Below are 26,359 nucleotides of genomic sequence, written 5' to 3' on the forward strand. Positions count from 1 at the left end.
CAGCCCTAGACTTCCGCATAAGCATTGTAACTTTGTTCCTCAAAACTTTTAAAATCATACGATCTGTATTTAGACCTGTTTTAATTGCTCTTTTGAGAGCTGAGTCCCGATTTTTCATTAGAATCCAAATTGTTTCATTAATCCAAGGTATTTTTATTTTAGCACTTTTCTTTCTGGGTTTTGTTTTAGTGTATTTACAGATGATCTCTTTAATTTTTGTCATCCAAATGTAATTCTAGTAGGGCTGCTTATCATTTGTGTCATGTAAAATCCGTTTATAATATCCTAAAGTTTCTTTCTACGCGACTTATTAAGTCCAGATTAACGTCCCCCATAACGATCAATTCTTTCATACTGTGCTGTTTGAGGATGTCTGAAAATGAATTGAGAAAAATGTCTTTAGCTGTGGTCGGTCGGTATGCTACAATTACCTTGAAATACATTTCTGAGGACAATGTGATTTTAATTCCAACACACTCAAGGTGATCTACTGGGAGGGTTATTTGTTCACTTGTAATGTTTTCCCTTACATAAATCATAACTCCTCCCCCCTTTGTCACTTGATCTGTTTTTTTCTGTAATCTTGTACCCCGGGACATTAATTAGAACAAAAGGTGTTGCAGGTTTTAACCATGTCTCCGATAGACAAAGGTACCCCAGATTAGAGTCTGACAGTAACTGCTGGATTTGTTCAGTATGGTTCCTGTTTTAGAAAGTTTAATGATGCGGACACGTTTGTTACTGAATACTTTCTACAGACTTCTGTCTCTAAGCAACTTTGTGTATGTAATAAGCAACTATAATTATTTGATATGCTTAAATGTGTTGTTTTAGCTCAGCTGTTGTGCAGCTGCTAGCTCCTCGTAGCCTACAGCAGGAGTGTCCAAATTACAGCCCATAGCTGTGTTTTTAACAGACAACCGAAACAATTGAAAATGTGGTATTTGCATGTCGGTTCAATCAGCGGCAGCTACGCCCTGTTTTATCATTCGACCTAAGTCTTTGGTTTCGTAGGCGGGACAGAGGGCAAGGGAACAATGTGGGACAGCAATTGTCCATCTTATACCATGCTTGTTGTTGTAAGGATAGTTCACATGAGCGGCCATAACTTGAGTTCCAACATATACAGAAGTCAAAAGGCTCCTATTATGAGTCGTCTAATTGGTGATCATACTTGTGGCGGGTCGGGTGGCGGCACACACGGACGCAGCTCAGTCAGCCAGGGCTTTCACTGATAGGACAGTTCGAGCAGTCCTTGTCTTTCACTTGCTCCCGGGAGGAGGTGTACCCAGTAGATGTCAGCTGATGTCATGCTGTCAGGCAACACCAGGAAGGTTCCTTCTGTGTGATATTGAATGTCAGGGTACAGTTTGTAAAGCAGGTCATTACCAAGCAAGCAAGGTGTGTGCAGGTCGACCACAAAGGGATGTTTCAATGATTGTGTGGCACCAGTGTCAATCATGAACTGATAACATTGTCCGTTGACACTTATGTCCAGCAGGGGGCCTGTTTGTATCTCCTACTGTTCGTCCTGCTGTGGGCATCCTCTTTCACACCTGTATGATGTTCTGGCTGCAAATCGGAGGTTGTTTTGTTTAGAGAAGTTGGCACAGTCACATGACCAGTCACCCGGCTGCAAAACAGTTTCCACCCTGGCTTGACCTAGGATAACCGCGACCACCACCCGAGTCTGACTGTCTGGTTTCACATTTGTTGAGGTTTCTTTCCTCCATCTGCTGGAGCTCAAAACACGTACACCCACTGTTGAATATACTTTAGCTGATTTTTCCTCTCGGTTTTTTTGACATTTAGTTTCAGCGATCTGTAATTTAAGGAGATGTTTCCTTGCTGCTCTGTCACAGCCTTGTCATTATCCTCTTGCTTAGTTCAATTCTGCATATCACGTTTAAAATCAGAGCATTAATTGTCCCATTAAATGTTAATCAATACCCCTAATTCAAAGATTACACGTACTACTTCATGTATATTTAAGTAACTTTTTAAATCAACAAAAGATTATCTATAAGTTAATTAAACTATCATTTGTGTCTGTCAGTTGGTTTGAGCATGCTGTCATGCTACACTTCACTTGTGCACTCTGACTTCCTGTCGTGCGTGATATTCTACAAAATAAAAGCATGCATTTATTCCCGGTCCTTCACCTGGTCACTCAAACCAGTCACAACACGCACACACACACACAGTGTTGGGCTCCAGTCATTTTGATTGCGTGGCACACACACACACACACAGGGTCGTGTGTGTGCGTGAGTGCACATTCCAAATTATATGGCGAACCACAGCAGACATATTCCTCAATCCTATCTCAATAACCTTATAAATTGGAAAGCTATGGCATAAGAGGTGTTTCACAACAGTGGTTAAGTAGTTATTTAAGTAATAGATCTCAATATGTGGAAATTAATAAGACTAAATCACAGCCAGAAAGAGTAACTTGTGATGTTCCACAAGCCTTGTTATTGGAAATAAATAAATACAAATGTGTTTCAGTTTTAGGAGTTAAATAGTAGAACAAGCTCAGTGATGAGTTAAAGACATGTAGTTCTTTGTTATGGTTTAAGAAAACCTTGAAAGGTGAAATGATTGAACATTATAAAATATAGTAACAATTACTTTCATCTTTTAACGTTGATGTTCCAGGCAATCTAATGTTCAGTGAATGTATAGGATAGGCAAATATAAGCTTTGGCTTCAGCCTATTCCTTTTTCAGTCTTTATTTCTCTTTTCTTTTCTTTCTGTGCGTAAATGTGTATGATTGTTAAAATGTCTAATATGTACTGTTAAACTGGTCACACAAAATGGTTGATGGTTGATTATATGACCGAAATAAACTTATTTCATACATTCATTCATTCATTATCTGTCACACTCATAGTTTATTCCATTTTGCTAATTATTCCTATTGATTTCTTCCCATTTCACTCAAACAACCAAACAAACTTGCAGCGAACCACCACCAACAGCATACGCTGACACACGAATACCATTTACGAATATCTTCATTTGTCACTTTCTCCTCTTTCCTTCAACTTGCTTTTTCTTTTACAAACCACATCCTGTATCCATCTTTTCCTTACACTTCACACAATGTTTCTATTTCTATTCTCCTCTCCTAAAAACCATTCACATAAGGTTATAAACATCCATTCTCTTCACCTTCCCTTCAAACCTCTCCTGCTCTTTCTCTCTCTCTCTCTCTCTCTCTCTCTCTCTCTCTCTCTCTCTCTCTCTCTCTCTCTCTCTCTCTCTCTCTCTCTCTCTCTCTCTCTCTCTCTCTTTCTCTCTCTCTCTCTCTCTCTTTCTTTCTTTCACAATACAACTTACATGTAATACATCAATTTTTCTATGTATCTCCTTAAAAACACATCAAACCAAAATAAATCAGTCTTATAAAATACAACAGGGTCAACAACAATCCAAAACCATATAATGTCATGCGTCTTTATTTATCTCTTAACAGTTTTTCCTCCTTCATAACCTTAATTTTAGAATTTTAAACTTTAGATATGATTTAGACTAAAAAACTCCTTTGTCCCACACGCCATTAGACTGTACAACACCTCTCTGGAGGGGAGGGTCGGTACTAGGATTACAGGGGATGCAAAACAATAACAGTGCAATACTTTTTCATAACATGGTCACTACTGCCTAGTTTATCTTGTTATATTCTTAGTTTACTGTTATATTTGTATTCTCATTGTTGCTTTTTATTTTTATTCTATTGTAATATTTTTGTATTTTGTTTCCATTTATACCCCCATTATTTAATTTTTACTTTTTAAATTCGATCTCAATATTGTACACTGCTGCTGGAATTTTAATTTTCCTGAGGGAACTCTCCTGAAGGAATCAATAAAGTACTATCTTTCTATCTATCTATCTATTGCTAATCCGAGCACAGTTCATGACGTCTCGTCCTTGTAAACACTGGACAGACTGCTTATCTTGCAGGCATTTATTTCCATTTAGTTTTATTCTCTACATGTAATTCTACATGCTTCAGTGTCACATAGAAATTTGCTTTCTTTGTTATTTATTTCAATTATTATTTCTGGTTTACTTGCTGTCTGTTTACTTAAGTTCTCATAACTTAGTATGTTCTTATGATTAGAGTCTGTTTAACGCTGCTCTACGTTTTGTTATGACTGGAGCGCTGAGTGTGGCGACTTTTGTCTGTACTTCTTCCTCACCTCCTTTCTGAATGCGTTTAGGTTTTTTTTTTTTTTTTTTTTTTATTTAAAAAAAAAAAAAAGTATTTGCCTTGTAATTGTTTGTGTCCGCTTGTTCCATTTCTGTGAATATCTTTTTATTTCATCGGCTAACAGTGGTTTCAGTTTACTGAAGCCCCAACTGCTGACCAAACCTGCGACTCAAACTCCATGATTCACACAGGTGTGACTATAAACGTTGACAATATATCATAATACCAGTTACACAGATAAAAGTTAAAAATGTTTTGGAATATACATTTAAATTTTATTTTATCGTGATTATTCTTAAAATAATTAAAATGTCAATATATTTAAATAATCAATTTACCTTTATTAGATTTAAATTCAATGTTATTGAATTTACTTATTTAACTTTATTTAATGTATTTGCTGTATAAATATTAATTCAAAGTTACCCAAATGTATTTATTGATATTTAAATGTTTATTTATTTATGTATCTTTTATTTTACTTATTATCAAAACCAACCTGTCAGCACTCTCTTCAGATTGAGTGCAGCTGTCCACTCATATTTTGTAATGCCAAGCTAAATGCTAACCTAGCCTTACTAGGCCTCAGTAAGCTAATTTTTGCTAACCTAGCTCAATGCTATGCTAATCTAGTTTATGCTAAACTATGCTATGCTATGCTAACCTATGCTATGCTAACAGTGACACACCTCTCCGGCCCACATCTAACGTGCAGCACGTCACACAGCCTCATCACAACGACACACCTCTTATCTCAAAATGTCTTCTTCCTGCGTCACACGTGCACACAAAAAATCAACAAAGAGTGAGCCTTTTTTGTGTAATCCAAATCTCAGACACTTTTTTACAAAACTATAATATCGCACAGTCACAATCACACCCAGAAGCACAGCTGTATTATATCAGAACCTAATAATAATAAACAACATTTATCATTCACTCTGAGCTGGACGAAATGGCTTGGGAGAGGGAAGTCTGGGCTTCCCTGTTTAGGCTGCTGCCCCCGCGACCCGACCTCCGATAAGCGGAAGAAGATACATGGATGGATGGATCATTCACTCATATGATTTCCGTACATAAACTTTGTCTATCTTCTTATAAACACACACATTTTGGACAATTTCCAAACTTTTACAGATTAGCAGGGATGTCAGAGAAAGCGTGAAGGTGGGGGATGCGGGAGTGTGGGAGTAATGATTACCTTTCAAGGGAGGGAAATGAAACAGATCAGACCCGCAGGTGCACACACAAGTGTTATTAAAATATGCATATATATATATGTACCAACAAAAACTGAATCACTCCACATCCATCACACTTTTCAACATTCACCAATATATACACACATTAACAAAATACAACCCACCCCAATGTCCGGACAGTATAAACAATTATACACGCATGCTTTTTGTGGAACGGCCGTCTCATAACACGAACACAGGTCCCTTCTTTCTCATAAAACGGCGATTAACCCGTCCAGCGGAGCAGACCCTGCGATACCACCCTGACCAACACGGAAACCAGCCTAAAGGGGCCATAGAATCACTGGTAATCAGCCAACGATTCTACAGACATCATGTTTGGTCAGTTCCATACAGTTTCCACCAACGCCTCAACTGTACGGAGCCCGATCTCCATCTGTCTAAACTGCAGCACACTAATCAGAACGTCGTGACAGCTCAGTCGATCTCCTTTACCGGAGTCCCTGAAAAGTCCCTAAAAATGAGGCCTTTACCGCTGCAGTTTCCACATAAACAGATGCGTCGCACTTTCGCAGACTTTCAACATTTTTTAATAGTCAAATGTACCACCCAGCTAGTGAAAATGCCTTTACTTTAGCTGTATCCAAACCGCCAATCGAGCTTACTTGCAGAAGAAGACCCCCTCTGGCGTTAACGGCAGAAGAGGTTAAAAAATGTATTTGCCTCAAATACTCCGCGCAACACACTCCTGAACCACCACAATTCTATTAACAGTTCCCCTTATTGTTAAACAAGAAATCACAAGTTTTCAAACAAACACACAGACAACATAATCACATATAAAACAACCTAATCCAACCATAACATTTAGTCTTTCCATCTACAGACAGACAGCTTTTACACATTAAGCAAAATTGCTTACCTTTAGATGCGCGCGTGCAAATCTTTGTCTGCCTAGAGAGAGACCAAGAGCGGATGTCGACCTGCAGCGTTCTAGACCATCCTGTTCGTGACGCCAATTTCATGTGGTGGATGGTCCGAATCTTAAACAGCAACAAAGGTGAATTTAGTACAAAAGTTTTATTTACCCATAATCAAAAAGTACAAATTGGATTGAATTGTCATGCAAACAGACATCGTCCCCCGGAGACGTTTTCTGAATCGAGAATCATGCGAATCACACAGAGGCCTGGTCTACTGGCCATTTATCTGTTTTCCTCATGTGTCAAGGTCCCGTTGTTTTGGACCTGTTTATTCTGCAACCTCCTTGAATTTTTTAGCCATAACAAACAATCAAAACATTTTGTAGAATGGTCAGACCGACCACTCGTTCAACTATAACCCACATATGGTCCTTCGATGGTTCAGAATAGAAAAAAAGAAACAAGCAGACATTCTTAAGGCTTTTCCACAGACACAAAATATGGTTCAAAAGGTCAGAAATTCCACTACACTGTCAACATAAGTGTGTGTGTTTGATAGATGAAATATTAGTTCCCCTTTAGGTGACGTATGAGAAACATGTTATTCATGTTTTTTACATGACCGCATGAATTTGCTTGGGTCAGATAACTTCTCTTACCAGGGACGGAGCACCAATTTTGGGCCCCCATACACAAGACCTCTAAAGGTCCCCCCATCCCACCCTAAACCCGACATCGCTGCCCCATACACACACTTGGTATGTTAGCACGCACACAAAAACTCTAGGATGGATTTGGTTGAAACCATTAAAAAATTAAAAAAAACTTTATTAGATATAAGATAAAAATATTTAAAACAATAATTATAATTTGGTTTTGTTAAAGAAAAAATAAAAGCTAGTTTATTTTTTCACAGAATAGTGCCAACAAATGTAATGTGATCGGAATATGAATTTAAATAATCATATCCTCTTTATAACATATTATATTATAGTATGTTATATTATATTGTACTACATTATATTACTTTATATTATATTATACTACATTATATTATATTACTTTGTATTATATTGTGTTATATTATTTACCTAAATATGATTATAAGTCTGTCATGTTTTCCTTTTCTTCAGAGTGTAACAGGATAATAATATATAAATATATGATAAACAATACATAATTATTATCATGATAATGTTGTTATTATTATTATTTTACATCTCCTGGTGGTTAAATCTCCTCTGTCTTCAAAACTTAGTGACACCTTTGTTTCTAACTTTAATCAAGTGTTCTTGAATGCACCACCGTTTTGTGCAAAGACATGCAAAGGTTGAACGTGAGCATCATTTTCTCCTACGCTGTCACAGATTTATTGATCTTGTTTTCAACTCATCCTGGTTCGGAAGTTGGACTGACCTGAAATTTCTCACACAGCTCAATGCTCTATAAAACTATAAAACACCTGCTGTAACACTTTTAGGGGACTGGCAAATGCCCTAAAAAATATAAAACAATGAGTAGTTTTCCATTTGAAGTTGAATTGCTGACATGAATGAACTTTTATATTTATTTATTGTTTAGTTTCACCTGTACTTGCAACTGTAAACGACTCAGAAACCTCTACCATCTTTGTTGTCATGGTGTTAAAAAAGTACAACCACTTATTGCAGGTTTGGACCGACGCAGCCACTCAGACTGTGTTTTCACTCTCCATTGCAAGTGGAGGACTGGTGACTCTGGCTTCCTACGGACATTTCTACAACAACATGTTCCGTGACACCATCGTCATATGCATCGTTAACCACGGTAAGAAAGCTCGATATGTCATAGCTAATTTCCAGTGATGGGCAGCAACAAGCTACATGTAGCTAACCTACATAGCTTAGCCACATTTCCAAGTAGCTTGGCGTTGGCTTAACTACTATTTTAACAAGTAACTTTTTCTGTAGCTTAGCTTCTTTTAGACCCATATAGCGAGGTAGCTTACATCAAAGCTACAAAAAGAGAAAATGGACTCCAAAAAAATTATGTATAAACTTCAATGACCTGGATGAATGAGATCAGAGAACATCCATGATGATTGGTTGGTGTTCGTATATTGAGTCACAATTGGCTAAGGTTAGGGCGAAACATTGCAGCAAACATTACGGACTGGCCAATCAGAGGCAAGATAAGGCGGGTCATCGAAACTCGGAAGCAAAATGTAGTTTAGTTAAGTTTATTATTTTTTCGGTCAGTGGTCAACAAAATAAACAAACAGTTTTACATCCATGAATTCATCAATTGACAATTCCACAGACCGTAAGGGTTTAGGCTGAAGTTGAGCACTTACCCTTTAAACACTCTCAAATACAAGATGTAGTAAAAACAGGAGACATCGGGATCTGATCTTGAGCTTCATAGAAATATGCAATTTCCTTTACACAACATATTATAAATACACCTTGTACACCAGTGGTCCCCAACAACCGGGCCGCAGCTGGTACCGGTCCGAGAATCGATTGGTACCGGGCCGCACAAGAAATAAAAAATAAAAAAATAACAAAACAAAAAAAAATGTTTTTTTAAAAAAAAATGTATTAAATCAACATAAAAAACACAAGATACACGTACAATTAGTGCACCAACCCAAAAAACCTCCCTCCCCCATTTACACTCATTCACACTCATTCGCACAAAAGGGTTGTTTCTTTCTGTTATTAATATTTCTGGTTCCTACATTATATATCAATATAGATCAATACAGTCTGCAGGGATACAATCCGTAAGGACACATGATTGTATTTCTTTATGACAAAAAAAAAAAAAACCATACCCCCCGCGGCTCGTGGGACAAATTTTCAAGCGTTGACCGGTCCGCAGCTACAAAAAGGTGACCACTGTTGTACACAACATAAACACTGTTCAGATATATACATAGTAAAGACATAGACCAAAAGTTGCGAAATATCCCTGCACACATATTCGTTAAACATTTGTACCAATAATATACTATATACAAACACTTATACTTCCATTATTATTGATGTGCCACATTTAGTTTTGTAACAAACATTGATTATAGTATTAACTACTGCTGTTGATCCAAGAGCCGTATATTTTTCTAAGACATTGGTCTTGAAGTTGTTTTTAAATGTGTGAATAGAACTGTCACATTTTAAAGGCATCATCCAAGCTGTTCCACAGATGAACCCCCCTGACAGAAACACATCTACTTTTAAAGCTAGTTCTTATGTTTGCTTTCTGAAAGACAGATTAACCTCTAAGGTCATAGGGATCATAACAGACACTCATGTCAAATGACGACGAGGGAGTCAGAGACAGAAGGACGCTTCAAGCTGACCACTCAAAAAAAAAGAAACATACTTGAAAATATCAGAGGAATTCTCTCCTACGGATTAGATTTTCCCTTTAATGATGAAGATGACGTGCAGGAAACCCACAATAATGTGTGTCCTTGGCCATATTTAGACAAATGTATGCCTTTAGAGAAAACAATTCCCAAAACCTTAGTTTTTAGTTGTTTACTCTGTTAATAGATGCTGTTGTTTTTCTTACTGTAGGTAGAGAAAACGAATAACAACATAGCGGTGGGCCAAAGAAAAGGCAAGCTAAATACATAGAGTAGGGTACTTAGAGGTAGTTGTAGGGTGTCTCCAGCTAAATGACAGATAGTTAATAGTAATTATTGTACACTCTCAGTTACATGAACATTGATATTAGATAGAAATGTTGTTAAATGTAGCTTTGATGTAGCTAGCTACTGTTGCCGTGTAGCTTGCTACAATTCTCCAGAGATAGCTCCTCCTGTAGCATAGCTATATTTAATGCAGAGTCATGTAAACTAATAAGCAAAATCAAAACAGACACACACTCATGTTACGTGACCACGAGGGAGTCAGAGACAGAGGGATGCTTCAAGCTGACCACTCAATTCAAATCAAACAACACACAACAACATTATAGGGGTGGGCCAAAGAAAAGGCAAACTAAATAAATACATAGAGTGGAGTGTGGGAAGATGAATGACAGATAGTTAATAGCAATTGAGCCTTTTTAGCTTAGCTACATTTAATAGAGAGTAACTTTTTCCAAGTAGCTTGCTAATTTCAGTCGCACTGATGGAGGGTTTTTTATGTTTCATGTCTCATTTCTACCTCCATCTCCATTGTAGGGACGAGCATTATAGCGGGCTTCTCCATCTTTTCCATTTTGGGTCACATGTCCCACATCTACAGCGTCCCCATCGGAGATGTGGTGAAAGACGGTCAGAAGTGCAAAAGAACACGCACTAGTTCGAGGTTGGTGGTGTGTGACGTGGGTGTCCATCTTCGTGCAGGATTTGGACTGGCATTCATTGCCTACCCAGAAGCCCTCAACAAGCTCCCCGTCTCCACACTTTGGTCGGTCGTCTTCTTTTTAATGATCTTTGTTGTCGGCCTGGACTCGCAATTCACACATATAGGTGAGACGGTTATCCCTTTGCTGATGTGCTGCCATGACACTCTCGTGATCTCAGTCAGTCTGGCTCGATCCCCAGCTGTTGTGGTGAATCCCATTCTTAAAAAACCTAATCTTGATCCGGTGGAGCCTATAAATTACCGGCCCACATCAAAACTTCCCTTCATGTCAAAAATCATTGAAAAATTGGTAGCTAAGCAGCTAACCTCATTTTTGGAACAGCATGATTTTTATGATGAATACCAATCTGGCTTTAGGTTATTTCACTCCACCAAAACTGCTCTTTTGAAAGTTTCCAGTGATGGCCGCAGACTCTGGTCGCTACACAGTTTTGGTTTTACTCGATTTGACCTCAGCACGGTGGAAGAGGGGTTAGTGCATCTGCCTCACAATACGAAGGTCCTGAGTACTCTTGGGTTCAATCCCGGGCTCGGGATCTTTCTGTGTGGAGTTTGCATGTCCTCCCCGTGACGGCGTGGGTTCCCTCCGGGTACTCCGGCTTCCTCCCACCTCCAAAGACATGCACCTGGGGATAGGTTGATTGGCAACACTAAATTGGCCCTAGTGTGTGAATGTGAGTGTGAATGTTGTCTGTCTATCTGTGTTGGCCCTGCGATGAGGTGGCGACTTGTCCAGAGTGTACCCCGCCTTCCGCCCGATTGTAGCTGAGATAGGCTCCAGCGCCCCCTGCGACCCCAAAGGGAATTAGCGGTAGAAAATGGATGGATGGATGGACATCTTCTTTTGATACTGTGGATCACAGTATACTGATAGACCGAGACTGAGATTGGGGTTTTCTGGTGCTGTTCTCAAGTGGTTTACTTCTTATATAACTGGAAGAAATTTTAATGATGTAAGGTCCAATGTGTCCCACCTGTCATGTGGTGTGGCCCAGGGTTCTGTTCTGGGGCCAATTAAATTTTTGTTGTTTCTGATGCCGCTTTGGAGGTTGATCAGTAGTTTTAAAAATATCTCTTATCATTTTATGCAGATGATATTCAACTGTTATGCTCCTTCAATGATTCAGAATTTCACATTTTATCTGAGTTCTTGGAGTGCGTATCCTGTATTAAAAACCGGTTGTCCTCAAATTTCCTCCAGATAAATTCTAACAAAACGGAAACTTTGATAATTGTTCCCGATAAAAAGATCCCCCTGATCAAGAACTCCCTTGGTGCTTTGGGTGCATCTGTTAAACGCAGCCTCAGAAACCTTGGGCTTGTGTTTGATCAGTCGATGTCTCTGGAGGGTCACTGTTGTCAACTGACCAAAAACTGTTTTTATCACCTCAGAAATATTTCTAAGGTGAGAAATTTGTTGTCAAACTTGGATCTTGAAATGATCATTCACACGTTAATTTCATCTCGTATTGACTATTGCAATTCTCTCTTGACTCTTTTCAACAAGTGAACGCTAAAGAGAATTCAGACGGTAAAAAATCCAGCTGCCAGACTTTAGACCGATGCACCCAGAACAGCTGTCTGGAAAAAAATGGACTACAAGCCGTCCTATCAGGGACAAGCAGGGAAACCATCTCACCAAAGAGTCCTAACAATTAGAGCGCTGGAAGGAACACTTTGAAGAGGTCCTGAATAGACTCCCCTCAGACACTACACCAGTCATTGAGGAAGCAGGAAAAAACCTAAACATCAACTGTGGTAGGACAACAAAGGAGGATATTAAGCGAGCCAGCAAACAACTGAAGCTGGGCAGGGCACCAGGGAAGGATAACATCCCACCTGATGTACTGAGAGCAGACATCACTGCCACCACTGATATCCTCCATGGGCGTCTAATGACATCTGGGAAAAAGAGGAGATTCCCAATGATTGGAAGGAGGGCTTAATTGTCACAGTTCCGAAGAAAGGAAACCTCAGCGAATGTAAAAACTGGGGAGGCATCACGCTCCTCTGTCCCCAGCAAAATCCTCTGCCAAATTATCCTGGACAGAATACAAGAACTACTAGACAAGATTTTCGGGAAAGAACAAGCAGGTTTCCGGAAAAACAACTCCTGTACAAATCACATTTCATCACTCAGAAAAATTGTCGAACAGTGCATCGAATGGCAGTCATCGCTATTCATAAACTTTGTCGACTTCGAATAGGCTTTCGACAGTCTAGACAGAAACATCCAATTGAAACTGCTCCGACATTATGGAATTCCAATAAAACTGGTCAAAATCATCAAATGCATGTATGATGGATTCACAGGTCAAGTCATCTGAAATGGTAAGCTCTCGGACATCCTCCTTATAAAAACAGGAGTACGGCAAGGCTGCCTACTGTCACCCCTCCTCTTCCGTATCGCCATCGACTGGACAATGAAAATGTCAGTGGATGGCCAGAGGACAGGATTACAGTGAAACCCTTTTGAACAACTAGAAGACCTTGATTTTGCTGATGACCTGGCTCTGATCTCAGGAACACACACACACATCCAACGCAAGACCACCAGATTGCATGAACACAGTAAACAGATAGGCCTCAGGATAAACACTGGGAAGACCAAGGTCATGAGGCTCAACACCAAATCCCATCAACCTATCACAATTGAGGAGCACCCCCTGGACGATGTGGTCGAGCTTGTCTACCTGGGAAGCAACATCAGCACAGATGGAGGAGCTGATAAAGATGTCGAGCTGCGCATCAGCAAAGCAAGACATGCCTTTAGAACTCTCCGACCTGTATGGCTCTCTTCCCAGCTCTCCAGAAACACCAAAATCAGAATCTTCAATACAAATGTAAAATATGTCCTTCTTTATGGCTGTGAAACCTGGAAAACCAACCAAATCAATCATCAATAAACTACAAGTGTTTATTAACAACTGTCTCAGGTACATACTGAGGGTTTGGTGGCCCAACAAGAATCAAGTGTAGACCTGTGGAGACACATGAACCAAGAGCAAATTCAAAATGAAATCAAAAGCAGAAAGTGGGGATGGATCGGCCATACACTTAGGAAGGATCCGAGAAACATAGCAAGACAAGCCCTGGACTATAATCCTCAAGGCAAGAGGAAGCCAGGGAGACCAAAATCCAACTGGAGGCTGTCCACTCTTGAGGAACTGACCAAAATGGGGACCTCCTGGCAATAAGCGAAGACCATCGCACAGAAGAGATTGAGGTGGAGGTCCATGGTAGACGCCCTATGCTCCTAAGGGGTCAAGAGGATTAAGTCAAGAAAGTCATCCAGAACAGCACATATCACCCCCATTTTATCCAGTCTTCCATTGGCTTCCAGTTAAATTCCGCATTGAGTTTAAGATTTTAGTCCTGACTTTGCGTGCGTTGCATGGTGGGGCTCCTCAGTGCATCACTGACTTGCTATGCCCCTACTCTACAGGGCGCAGATCCCAAAAACTCATTTTAAAACCTGTGGAGACCTGGCATTCCAGGCTATAGTTCCCAGACTCCGGAACAACTTGCACCAGTCCCTCCGTGGTCTTGACTATGTTGACACTTTTAAGAAACATTTGAAAACTTATCTTTTTAGTGAATGCACCTTTTAACTATAATTTTTTTTATCCTTTTTATGATGTTGCCCCTGTTTTAATTGAATTGTTGTTTGACTTCACCTATGTTTTGTACAGCGCTTTGTGAGTTAATCTGTGAAAAGCGTTTAATAAATAAAATGTACTTACTTACCTACTGTTGCCACCATTAGAGGTGATCTCCACCAGCTTGATGGATGCCTTCCCCAAGGTCTTCAAGTCCAAGCGGGCCTATGTCAGTGTAGGATTGGCCTGTTTGGGTTTCCTCTTGGGCTTGCCTTTAGTCACAAAGGTGGGTCTGTGGATAAGAGCTACTTCTGTTGTCCGTGTAAATATTGTGTTGATGTTCAATGTGTGTATGTTATAGGCAGGAATATACTGGGTAACACTAATGGATTCCTTTGGTACCAGCTGGGTAATAATCATTTTGGCTCTGATGGAGAACATTGGCTTCTGCTTTATATACGGTAAAGTAACTTTTATAATCATACTTTATTGCTTTTTTATGCTTGCATCTCTTTCAAATGACTCCATATTTATCATTAGCAAGACTTCAGTTCTGTATACACTTTAAAAAACATATTACTACCGCATGTGTTAGGCTGGTTACACTCTTTTTTGGTGTTCTCCTGTGTTTGGTGTTGGTTCCTGTCCTGCGCTCATCTTTTGATAGCACTTTCTATTGTGTTGGTGTTTTTTCGTGACGGTTTCACACATCTTTCCCATAGCATTGCCCGTCACGTGTTTTCGGTTTACAATCTGTTATATTTAAGTTGAGTGTAGGGTTGTCTCGATACCAATATTTTGGTACCAGTACCAAAATGTATTTTGATACTTTTCTAAATAAAGGGGACCACAAAAAATGGCATTATTGGCTTTATTTTAACAAAAACTCTTAGGGTACATTAAACATATGTTTCTTATTGCAATCGAAGAACAATTTTGTCCTTCAATAAAATACTGAACTTACTAGACAACTTGTCTTTTAGTAGTAAGTAAACAAACAAAGGCTCCTAATTAATCTGCTGACATATGCAGTAACATATTGTGTCATTCATATTCTATTATTTTGTCAAAATTATAATGGACAAGCTGTAAAAATGTATTATTAATCTACTTGTTCATTTACTGATAATATCTGCTTATTTTCCGTTTCAACATGTTCTATCTACACTTCTGTTAAAATGTAATAATCACTTATTATTCTGTTGTTTGATACTTTACATTAGGTTTTTTTTTTAGTTTTTTTTATTAGGTTTTTTTTTTTTGTCCTGTCCAGCTTCTCAGGCAAATCATATAGTTGATGTAGATGCCCATATCGGCTGTTCAGATTTACTTTACAAAAGAGAAGTGTAGGATACTTCTCTTGTTGCCTTATTTGTATTTGACTTTATTAAATGTATTTATATTATCATTTGGTGCAGCCGGGCCGGAGCAGGAGGGGACAGAAAGAGGCAAAAAAGGAAGACAGAGGGAGAAATTGTGGAGACAAGAGGGGGATAAGACAGAGAGACAAAAACAACAACAGCAAACACAACAACAATAACAACAACAACAATAGAGCAACATCAGCAAATACGATATGTACAATTATGATGGTAAAAGTGATAGCAAAGAAGCAGTTAGCGAGATGAATAATAATACAGAAATGACAATGAGCATTATTACACTACAAATGGAGCAATACAAATACCAATAGAAATAACGCTATTGATAATGAATACCAATAAATTACCTCTATTATCAACAATACAGTTGTTCAACTGCAACAATACATATACATAATGATAACTAGAGATACTAAAGAATGCAGAAAAATGGAGGGGAAGAAAGAGAAGCAACCTATATTAACCTTGTAGATTGTTATAGTAACAATAAGTTAAGCTTTGTCAGTGTGCCATGTGTTACCCAGTTTCCCCTGGGCAACAACGTTAATATATGTTTGATGAAACGTGATTATGTGCATGCGTGCATGTATGTATATGTACTTGTATATGTACAGTATGTGTATATGTATGTTTGGACAGTGAATGTATATGAACAGTATGTGTATATGTATGTTTGTACAGTGAATGTATATGTACAGTATGTGTATATGCATGTTTGTACAGTGAATGTATACGTACAGTATGTGTATATGTATGTTTGTACAGTGAACGTGCGTGTGGATGTACGAATTTTGAGTATGTAGTTATGTACCGGTACTGTATTTGTGTATGTATGTGGGAGCGTAGGTACCTATGTATGTATGTATGTATGAATAACGATGTGTATGTGAGTATATGTGTATTTGTATGTACAATATATTTGGGGAGTCAGAGTACGGCCCCAGCCACCCAGAGAGCCCAACCCACAAACAGCAGGTGTGGCACCCAGGGAACCAGGGACCACTGGCTCCACGCAGCCAGGCCGGCCAACGACAGGAACCCCAGAGCCCGCCCCACCGTGCCGCCCGGAAGAACCAGCAGCAGGCCGCAGACAGACGCGCCCGGTAGAGGACAAGGCACGGGAGAAGCAGGGGACAGCCAGCGAGAGACCACACCCTACACGGGCAGGAAGGCGGGATGCCCCCGCCGGGGGACCCAGAGACTCCCCGCAACCGGACGGGAAGACCACCCCCACCCCACCAGCAACCAGGCCCCCAAGAGCCCATCCCCCACTTCCGGAGAGCACTGAAGGCCACCCCACCCAAGTCGGCCGCCGCAGGACCGCCCAGCACGGGGCCACGGGAACCACCCACCCCACCCGCAGGGACTCCAACGATGGAGATGGAACAACCAGCAACCGCAATGTCGAATTCCCCCCTGAGGGAGGGGGAAATTTTAAAAAATAACAATAAAATATATTAAAAAATTAATTAATAAATAATAATAATAATAATAATAATAATAATAATAACAATTATTATTAGTGTTATTATTATATATTTGAAAAAAGAATTAAAATGAGATCACAGACATGCTGACACACACGGTCACTACCTCAGCATCTGGCCGACTTGCAGCACCTCAGAATACCTTGCAGCACCAAGCTACCACAATAGACGCGGGGACTAGACCAAGCAGGCCCCAACCAAGACGGGCACCCGGAAGGGATGGACGGTGGAACCCAGGAGCTCCAGACACGCAGCCCGGATGCAGTAGCCTGAGGCACCGACCCCGCCTGACAAGCAGGCCCAGAGCGTACCCCCAGAAATATACATATATATATATATATATATATATATATATATATATATATATATATATATATATATATATATATATATATACACACATACACATACATATACACACACACATATATATACGTTTGTATATACACATACATAAACATACACTCATTTGCACATATACATATACACATACATACACACATATACACATCTTTAAACACATGCATACCTATACCCATACATGCACACACATATACATACATATACACATTTACATACCTACATCCATCCATCCACATGCACAGACACACACACACACTCGAATATATACAACAAAAAATCCAAACACAGGCCGGCAGGACAGCCATCAAGTCCCGGCACCCACTGCCCACTGAGAACCAGCCGATCCCCTCCCCCAACCCCCACAGGTCCGGCTGCGCACCCCCGTCACCTAGGGACAACTCCCGACAAGCCCGCCGCAGACAATGGCATGTCACCGGGCGTGAAGGGCGGCGCAGCAGGGCGCAAGGGCATTCCAGGCCCACACCCGACAAGCCGACCAACACAACAATAAACGAGTATGAATTTGGCAAGTTCGTCAACCACCACGTGCGCGCGCTGCCACCAGTCACAACATCAGCCCCCCCCCCCAGCCAGCACCACTCAATCAAATCAAAGCGATCGAAAAAACTGCGACCGGCTACCACACGCCAACAGGATTACGGAGACCAGCCAGCACCAGCCAGCCAGTCAGCCCAAATGCCAACATGCAAACAAGAGACATTAACACCTCCCCCACCAAAAGACCCCACCACCCCAACCCAAACCCGCACAAACACACCACCGCCCAAACAACCGAGACACAGCATCTAGACCAGACAAGGAGACCACGCCTCCACCGCATCAAGTCACCAACACAAACCCCACAGCGCAAGGTCGGGCCACATGGGCACGGACCCCACCCAACAGGAAGCGAGACCCGTGCGACGCCGCACACAAATAAATAATACATTTTAATAATAATTCCCTTCGGGTACTCCGGCTTCCTCTCACTTCCAAAGACATGCACCTGGGGATAGGTTGATTGGCAACACTAAATTGGCCCTAGTGTCTGAATGTTAGTGTGAATGTTGTCTGTCGATCTGTGTTGGCCCTGCGATGAGGTGGCGACTTGTCCAGGGTGTACCCCGCCTTCCGCCTGATTGTAGCTGAGATAGGCCCCAGCGCCCCTGCGACCCCAAAGGGAATAAGCGGTAGAAAATGGATGGATGGATAAAAATAAAAATAATAATAATAATATTAAAAAATAAATAAATAAAAAATAATAATAATAAATGAATAAAAGCCTCACAGATGTTGCAGACACATCTGCTAGCGTTAGCTGTAGTGAGCTAACTAGCCCAGCCTGTAGTAGTCCTAAGCGGACTACAAGCTACGGTGTACCGGTTGAGACGCATAATAGATTTAGCTCTTTAGCTAGTCCTACACCCCAGTCTACCGGGCACCACACCTTAGTCATAGGGGACTCCATCACCCGAAACATAAAGCTTAGCAAACCAGCCACAATTAAGTGTATTCCCGGGGCCAGAGCACCTGACATTGAAGCTAATCTTAGGGAGCTAACTCGCAACAGGCCTAGTAAACACGTACGACAGGCTAACCGCACCACTAGTTATGCGAATATAGTTGTACATGTTGGCTCCAATGACACTAGAATGAGACAGTCAGAGATTACAAAGAGTAACATAGCCAGGACTTGTGATCTTGCTAGAAAGATGTCCAGGCATCGAGTAATTGTCTCTGGCCCCCTGCCTGCGAGAGGCAATGATGAGAGATATAGCAGATTAGTCTCGTTTAACAAGTGGCTGGCTAGCTTCTGTAGACAACAAGGACGAACGTTTATTGATAATTGGCCCTCTTTCTGGGGCAAACCAGGCTTGCTGATGAGAGACGGCCTTCACCCTAACCAGGAAGGCGCCATCATCCTGACTAAAAACATAGACTACTGTTTAAGTCACACTTGACTAACTACACTAGAGCAAGCCCTGTCACAGGCAATTACAGAGCCTGCTAGTCCGGTTGAGGAGTCAGTTAAGCTAGAACTAGCCAGCGCCAGGCTGGATAATCCCTGTACGCATAGCAATTCTCTTAGAATAATACACAACTCACATAATGTTTTTTCTGTTGTGACTGTGTCAGAGGTAGATATGCATTCTACTGAGGTGGCAAATTATGATGCGTTCAGTTTATTGCAGCAAATCAAACAATCTGAAAATTCCCGTCATATCAATTCCTAGATATGGTCGGAACTATTTAAAGTGCACTACGCATAATAAACGCAACATTATTAATATTGTTACTACGGATAATTTCAACAAAAACTCGTCAAAACAGCCCAATACTTATAATATGGGCTTTTTAAACATAAGATCATTGTCTCCCAAAACGTTATTAGTTAATGAGGTCATTAGAGACAACAATCTTAACGTCATTGGTCTTAGCGAAACCTGGCTCAAACCAGACGATTTTTTTGCGCTAAATGAGGCATCTCCTCCTAACTATACGAATGCACATATTGCCCGTCCCCTCAAAAGGGGTGGGGAGGGTCGCACTAATATACAATGAAAACTTAAACCTTACCCGTAACCTAAATAATGAATATAAATCGTTTGAGGTGCTTACTATGAGGTCTGTCACACCGCTGTCTCTCGACCTGGCTGTTATCTACCGCCCCCCAGGGCCCTACTTGGACTTTATCAATGAATTCTCAGAGTTCGTTGCTGATCTAGTGACGCACGCCGACAATATAATCATAATGGAGGACTTTAATATCCATACGAATACCCCATCGGACCCAGACTATAATTGATAGCTGTGGTCTTACACAAATAATAAATGAACCTACGCATCGCAACGGTAATACGATAGATCTAGTGCTGGTCAGGGGTGTCACTACCTCCAAAGTTATGGTACTCCCGTATACTAAAGTAATGTCCGATCATTACCTTATAAAATTCGTAGTTCTGACTCATTGTCAAAAAGCTAATAATAATAATAACTGCTATAGTAGCCGCAACATTAATGCTGCCACATCGATGACTCTTGCTGACCTACTGCCTTCGGTAATGGCACCATTCCCAAATTATGTCGGCTCTATTGATAACCTCACTAACAACTTTGACAATGCCCTGCGCGAAACCATTGATAGAATAGCGCCGCTCAAACAAAAAAGGGCCCCTAAAAGGCGCACCCCATGGTTTACAGAAGAAACTAGAGCTCATAAATTATCATGTAGAAAGCTGGAACGCAAATGGCGCGCGGCGAAGCTTGAGGTTTTCCATCAAGCATGGAGTGATAGTTTAATAACTTTAAACGCATGCTTACCTTAGCTAAAGCTAAATATTACTCAAATCTCATCCGCCTCAACAAAAACGACCCTAAATTTTTGTTTAGTACAGTATCATCGCTAACCCAACAAAGGACTCTTTCCAATAGCTCCACCCACTCGGCAGATTACTTTATGAATTTCTTTAATAAGAAAATTGAACTCATTAGAAAGGAGATTAAAGACAACGCATCCCAGCTACAACTGGGTTCTATTAACACAGATACGACTGTATATGCGACGGATACTGCAATCCAAAATAATCTCAGTCTTTTTGATGAAATAACATTAGAGGAACTATTACGGCGTGTAAGTGGGATAAAACAAACAACATGTTTACTTGACCCACTTCCTGGGAAACTTATCAAGGAGCTTTTTCTATTATTAGGTCCATCAGTGCTAAATATTATAAACGTATCACTTTCCTCTGGCACTGTTCCCCTAGCATTCAAGAAAGCGGATATTCATCCTCTGCTCAAAAGACCTAACCTCGATCCTGACCTCATGGTAAACTACCAACCGGTGTCCCACCTTCCGTTTATTTCGAAAAACCTCGAAAAAATTGTTGCACAGCAGCTAAATGAACACTTAGTGTCTAACAATCTCTGTGAACCTTTTCAATCCGGTTTCAGGGCAAATCACTCTACGGAGACAGCCCTCGCAAAAATGACTAATGATCTACTGCTAACAATGGATTCTGATGCGTCATCTATGTTGCTGCTTCTCGATCTTAGTGCTGCTTTTGATACCGTCAATCATAATATTCTATTAGAGCGTATCAAAACACGTATTGGTATGTCAGACTTAGCCTTGTCGTGGTTTAACTCTTATCTTACTGACAGGATGCAGTGCGTCTCCCATAACAATGTGACCTCGGACTATGTTAAGGTAACGTGCGGAGTTCCTCTGGGTTCAGTTCTTGGCCCTCCACTTTTTAGTACTTACATGCTGCCGCTAGGCGACATCATACGCAAATACGGTGTTAGCTTTCACTGTTATGCTGATGACACCCAACTCTACATGCCCCTAAAGCTGACCAACACGCCGGATTGTAGTCAGCTGGAGGCGTGTCTGAATGAAATTAAGCAATGGATGTCCGCTAACTTCTTGCAACTTAACGCCAAGAAAACGGAAATGCTGATTATCGGTCCTGCTAGACACCGACATTTATTTAATAATACCACATTTACATTTGACAACCAAACGATTACGCAAGGCGACTCGGTAAGGAATCTGGGTATTATCTTCAACCCAACTCTCTCGTTTGAGTCACACATTAAGAGTGTTACTAAAACAGCCTTCTTTCATCTCCGTAATATCGCTAAATGTGTTCTATTTTATCCACTAGCGACGCTGAGATCATTATGCGTTCGTTGCGTCTCGTCTTGATTACTGTAACGTATTATTTTCGGGTCTCCCTATGTCTAGCATTAAAAGATTACAGTTGGTACAAAATGCGGCTGCTAGACTTTTGACAAAAAGAAGAACATTTGATCATATTACGCCTATACTGGCTCACCTGCACTGGCTTCCTGTGCACTTAAGATGCGACTTTAAGGTTTTACTACTTACGTATAAAATACTACACGGTCTAGCTCCATCCTATCTTGCCGATTGTATTCTGCCATATGTCCCGGCAAGAAATCTGCGTTCAAAGAACTCTGGCTTATTAGTGATTCCCAGAGAACAAAAAAAGTCTGCGGGCTATAGAATGTTTTCTATTTGGGCTCCAGTACTATGGAATGCCCTACCGGTAACAGTTAGAGATGCTACCTCAGTAGAAGCATTTAAGTCCCATCTTAAAACTCATTTGTATACTCTAGCCTTTGAATAGACCCCCTTTTTTAGACCAGTTGATCTGCCGTTTCTTTTCTTTTCTCCTCTGCTCCCCCCTATCCCTTATGGAGGGGGAGACACACAGGTCCGGTGGCCATGGATGAAGTGCTGGCTGTCCAGAGTCGAGACCCGGGGTGGACCGCTCGCCTGTGCATTGGTTGGGAACATCTCTGCGCTGCTGACCCGTCTCCGCTCGGGATGGTTTCCTGCTGACCCCACTGTGGACTGGACTCTTACTGTTATGCTGGATCCACTATGGACTGTACTCTCACAATATTATGTTAGACCCACTCGACATCCATTGCATTCGGTCTCCCTAGAGGGGGGGTTACCCACATATGCGGTCCTCTCCAAGGTTTCTCATAGTCATTCACATCGGCGTCCCACTGGGGTGAGTTTTTCCTTGCCCTTATGTGGGCTTTGTATCGAGGATGTCGTTGTTGCTTGTGCAGCCCTTTGAGACACTTGGGATTTAGGGCTATGTAAATAAACATTGATTGATTGATTGATTGATATATACAAACGTACACACACACATACACGCGCACCCATATATACACACATATAATTTAACAGAATAAAATTTTTTATAAAATACATCATTTAAAAAAAAAATAAGGGCGGAGAAAAACACAGGAGGGGGACTTTCGCAGGGCAGTTGGGCAGCACTGCCGGGGCCCCAACAAGGGAGGCAAGTAGCCCCCCCAACCAATTAGTTACATTAGTTTTGGATGATACCACACATTTAGGTATTGATCCGATACCAAGTAGTTACAGGATCATACATTGGTCATGATTTAAGTTCTCATGTGTCCAGGGACGTATTTTCTGAGTTTATGAATATAATATGAATTAAAAAAAAAGAAAAAAGATTTTGTGACGATAAAAAATATTGATGTAATCATTGTAGTATTGACTAGATTGGTATCATTACAGTGGATGTCAGGTGTAGATCCACTCATGACATTTGTTTACATTGTGGCGCCGGTGAGCTATTGTATCCACCTATGGTGTGTAGTAAAGCATGTTTAGCTATTCCTTGTCCTCCAGTGATAATGAAACTTGTAAGAAACGTACTTTATTTGTCGCCATGGAGGCGAGGATTAGTGATTTGGAAGAGGCTAAAACACTGTCAATTGCGGATGGACATTAGCCGCTAACTAGCTGGCCATGTTTTAAAGCACCTCTTCCTGAGGGTGTTTCAGTGTTATAACTTCACCTTTATCTTTACTTTTTAAGCCAACATGCGTCCGTTTGACCTTTTCTGTCTTCACACTGTGTCTGCTTGTAAGTACTCCGTATACTCTAGCCTTTAAATAGCCCCCCTTTTTTAGACCAGTTGATCTGCCGTTTCTTTTCTTTTCTCCTCTGCTCCCCCCTATCCCTTGTGGAGGGGGAGACACACAGGTCCGGTGGCCATGGATGAAGTGCTGGCTGTCCAGAGTCGAGACCCGGGGTGGACCGCTCGCCTGTGCATTGGTTGGGAACATCTCTGCGCTGCTGACCCGTCTCCGCTCGGGATGGTTTCCTGCTGACCCCACTGTGGACTGGACTCTTACTGTTATGCTGGATCCACTATGGACTGTACTCTCACAATATTATGTTAGACCCACTCGACATCCATTGCATTCGGTCTCCCTAGAGGGGGGGGTTACCCACATATGCGGTCCTCTCCAAGGTTTCTCATAGTCATTCACATCGGCGTCCCACTGGGGTGAGTTTTTCCTCGCCCTTATGTGGGCTTTGAATCGAGGATGTCGTTGTTGCTTGTGCAGCCCTTTGAGACACTTGGGATTTAGGGCTATGTAAATAAACATCGATTGATTGATTGATTGACCTCCAGTCCTTATTGATGTGTGTACTGTAGCGTGAGTGAGATATGTATGCTTGTGGGAACTAATAATACAATTAAAATTGGGGGACATCAAGGTCATGGTGGGTCCCAACAAAGCCGAGCCCCCCAAATCCTAAGTGTCTAATATGCAGCTAAGATTGAGGGATGGACGAGCAGGGGACAAGACAGGAAAACTGGAGCCCCATAGGAGGCATCCTCATCCCCCCGCCATGCCTCCCCACAGGACAATCCCCCAAAATCTTATATATGTGTGAGTGTGTGTGGTGTGCTATAAGTAGGAGGCGTAGAGGGCCTGCCCCAACCCAACTCTGCAGAGTCCATAACAGCAACCGAACGCAGAAAAACTGCACAGCTCCCATGCCCAATGCAAACACCGCAACCCGGCCATCCACGCAGCAACGTGCCCATACGAGTCCCGGCCAGGGGACGGAGCCTCTCAACGGGGGAAGAAGCCAATGCATCCCATTCGCATGTCAGTACCCAAACCAGCCGGCAAGCCAACGCCAGCCCCCACAACCCCACAAGCGCCCAGACACCAATCACAGTCCCCCAACCACTCCAACCCAACACAGCAATGCCAACCGCTGGTAGAACCACAGCAACCATCACCACTACCGCCCGTTCGCAGTACAAACACCCGCGGTCGCCGAAACCGAAACAAAAGAGCGACCGACCCTGTAAACCACAACAACGCACACCCCCAGCTACCACCGAGGCCACCAACCTACCGATTCCCGACTCATCCACAGCCAGGCCAATCGAGCCACCGGACATCGCAGCCACCCCGGTCTGGGGAGGAAACGACCTGCAACCCAGCGCGCAGTAGACCCACCACCAATCCGACCGCCTCCAAGCATGCCCGTAGATCCCAATATATCCACCTCTCTCTCTCTCTCTCTCAAAAAAAAAAGATATATATATATATACATATACACATATACATACATACACACATGTAACTTTACCATGAATTGATTAACGTGGACTCCTTAAACAAGTTGAAAAACTTATTCGGGTGTTACCATTTAGTGGTCAATTGTACGGAATATGTACTGTACTGTGCAATCTACTATTCCAAGTTTCAATCAATCAATCAAAAACAAGGTTTTCCAAAATAAGAGAACAACTTCAACTCAAGTTATGGAAAAAAGTGCCAACATGGCACTGCCATATTTATTAAGTCACAAAGTGCATTATTTTTTTTAACATGCTTCAAAACAGCAGCTTGGAATTTGAGACATGCTCTCCCTGAGATAATCTTAATACCCACTACAACTATCTACACTTTGACTTTTACGAAGTGCATTATTCTTTTTTTTTTTTAAACATGCCTCAAAACAACAGCTACAAAAACAATGAAGGCACACAGCGTCAGTCCAGGGTATACTAGAGCATACTTGCCAACCTTGAGACCTCCGAATTCGGGAGATGGGGGGAAGGGGGGGGGGGGGGGGGGGGGTAACAGGGGTGTATATTGTAGCGTCCCGGAAGAGTTAGTGCTGCAAGGGGTTCTGGGTATTTGTTCTGTTGTGTTAATGTTGTGTTACGGAGCGGATGTTCTCCCGAAATGTGTTTGTCATTCTTGTTTGGTGTGGGTTCACAGTGTGGTGCGTATTTGTAACAATGTTAAAGTTGTTTATACGGCCACCCTCAATGTGACCTGTATGGCTGTTGATCAAGTACACCTTGCATTATCTTACGTGTGTGTAAAAGCCGCATATATTGTGTGACTGGGATGGCACGCTGTTTGCATGGAGGAAAAGCGGACGTGACGACAGGTTGTAGAGGACGCTAAAGGCAGTGCCT

The 26,359-nt window shown here is 41.5% G+C and overlaps 2 protein-coding genes across 2 annotated transcripts in view; one reads left to right on the forward strand and one right to left on the reverse strand.

Annotated features, from left to right (window-relative positions):
* slc6a14 (solute carrier family 6 member 14) overlaps window positions 1-26,359 on the forward strand; it is a 156,220-nt gene that overhangs the window by 36,210 nt on the left and 93,651 nt on the right. Inside the window, exons 8-12 of the mRNA XM_072915842.1 lie at window positions 8,019-8,154; window positions 10,523-10,615; window positions 10,688-10,813; window positions 14,476-14,594; window positions 14,670-14,769. Coding sequence (XP_072771943.1) covers window positions 8,019-8,154; window positions 10,523-10,615; window positions 10,688-10,813; window positions 14,476-14,594; window positions 14,670-14,769 — 574 coding nt within the window. The remainder of the gene's footprint in view (window positions 1-8,018; window positions 8,155-10,522; window positions 10,616-10,687; window positions 10,814-14,475; window positions 14,595-14,669; window positions 14,770-26,359) is intronic.
* Window positions 1-26,359, reverse strand: part of LOC133622280 (uncharacterized) — a 112,856-nt gene that overhangs the window by 10,841 nt on the left and 75,656 nt on the right. The window contains exon 2 of the mRNA XM_061984831.2: window positions 6,348-6,468. Within this exon, the coding sequence (XP_061840815.1) occupies window positions 6,348-6,450 (103 nt within the window). The 5' untranslated portion in view covers window positions 6,451-6,468. The remainder of the gene's footprint in view (window positions 1-6,347; window positions 6,469-26,359) is intronic.

This window comes from Nerophis lumbriciformis, linkage group LG23 (assembly GCF_033978685.3).
Source record: "Nerophis lumbriciformis linkage group LG23, RoL_Nlum_v2.1, whole genome shotgun sequence".
NCBI classification, from domain to species: domain Eukaryota; kingdom Metazoa; phylum Chordata; class Actinopteri; order Syngnathiformes; family Syngnathidae; genus Nerophis; species Nerophis lumbriciformis.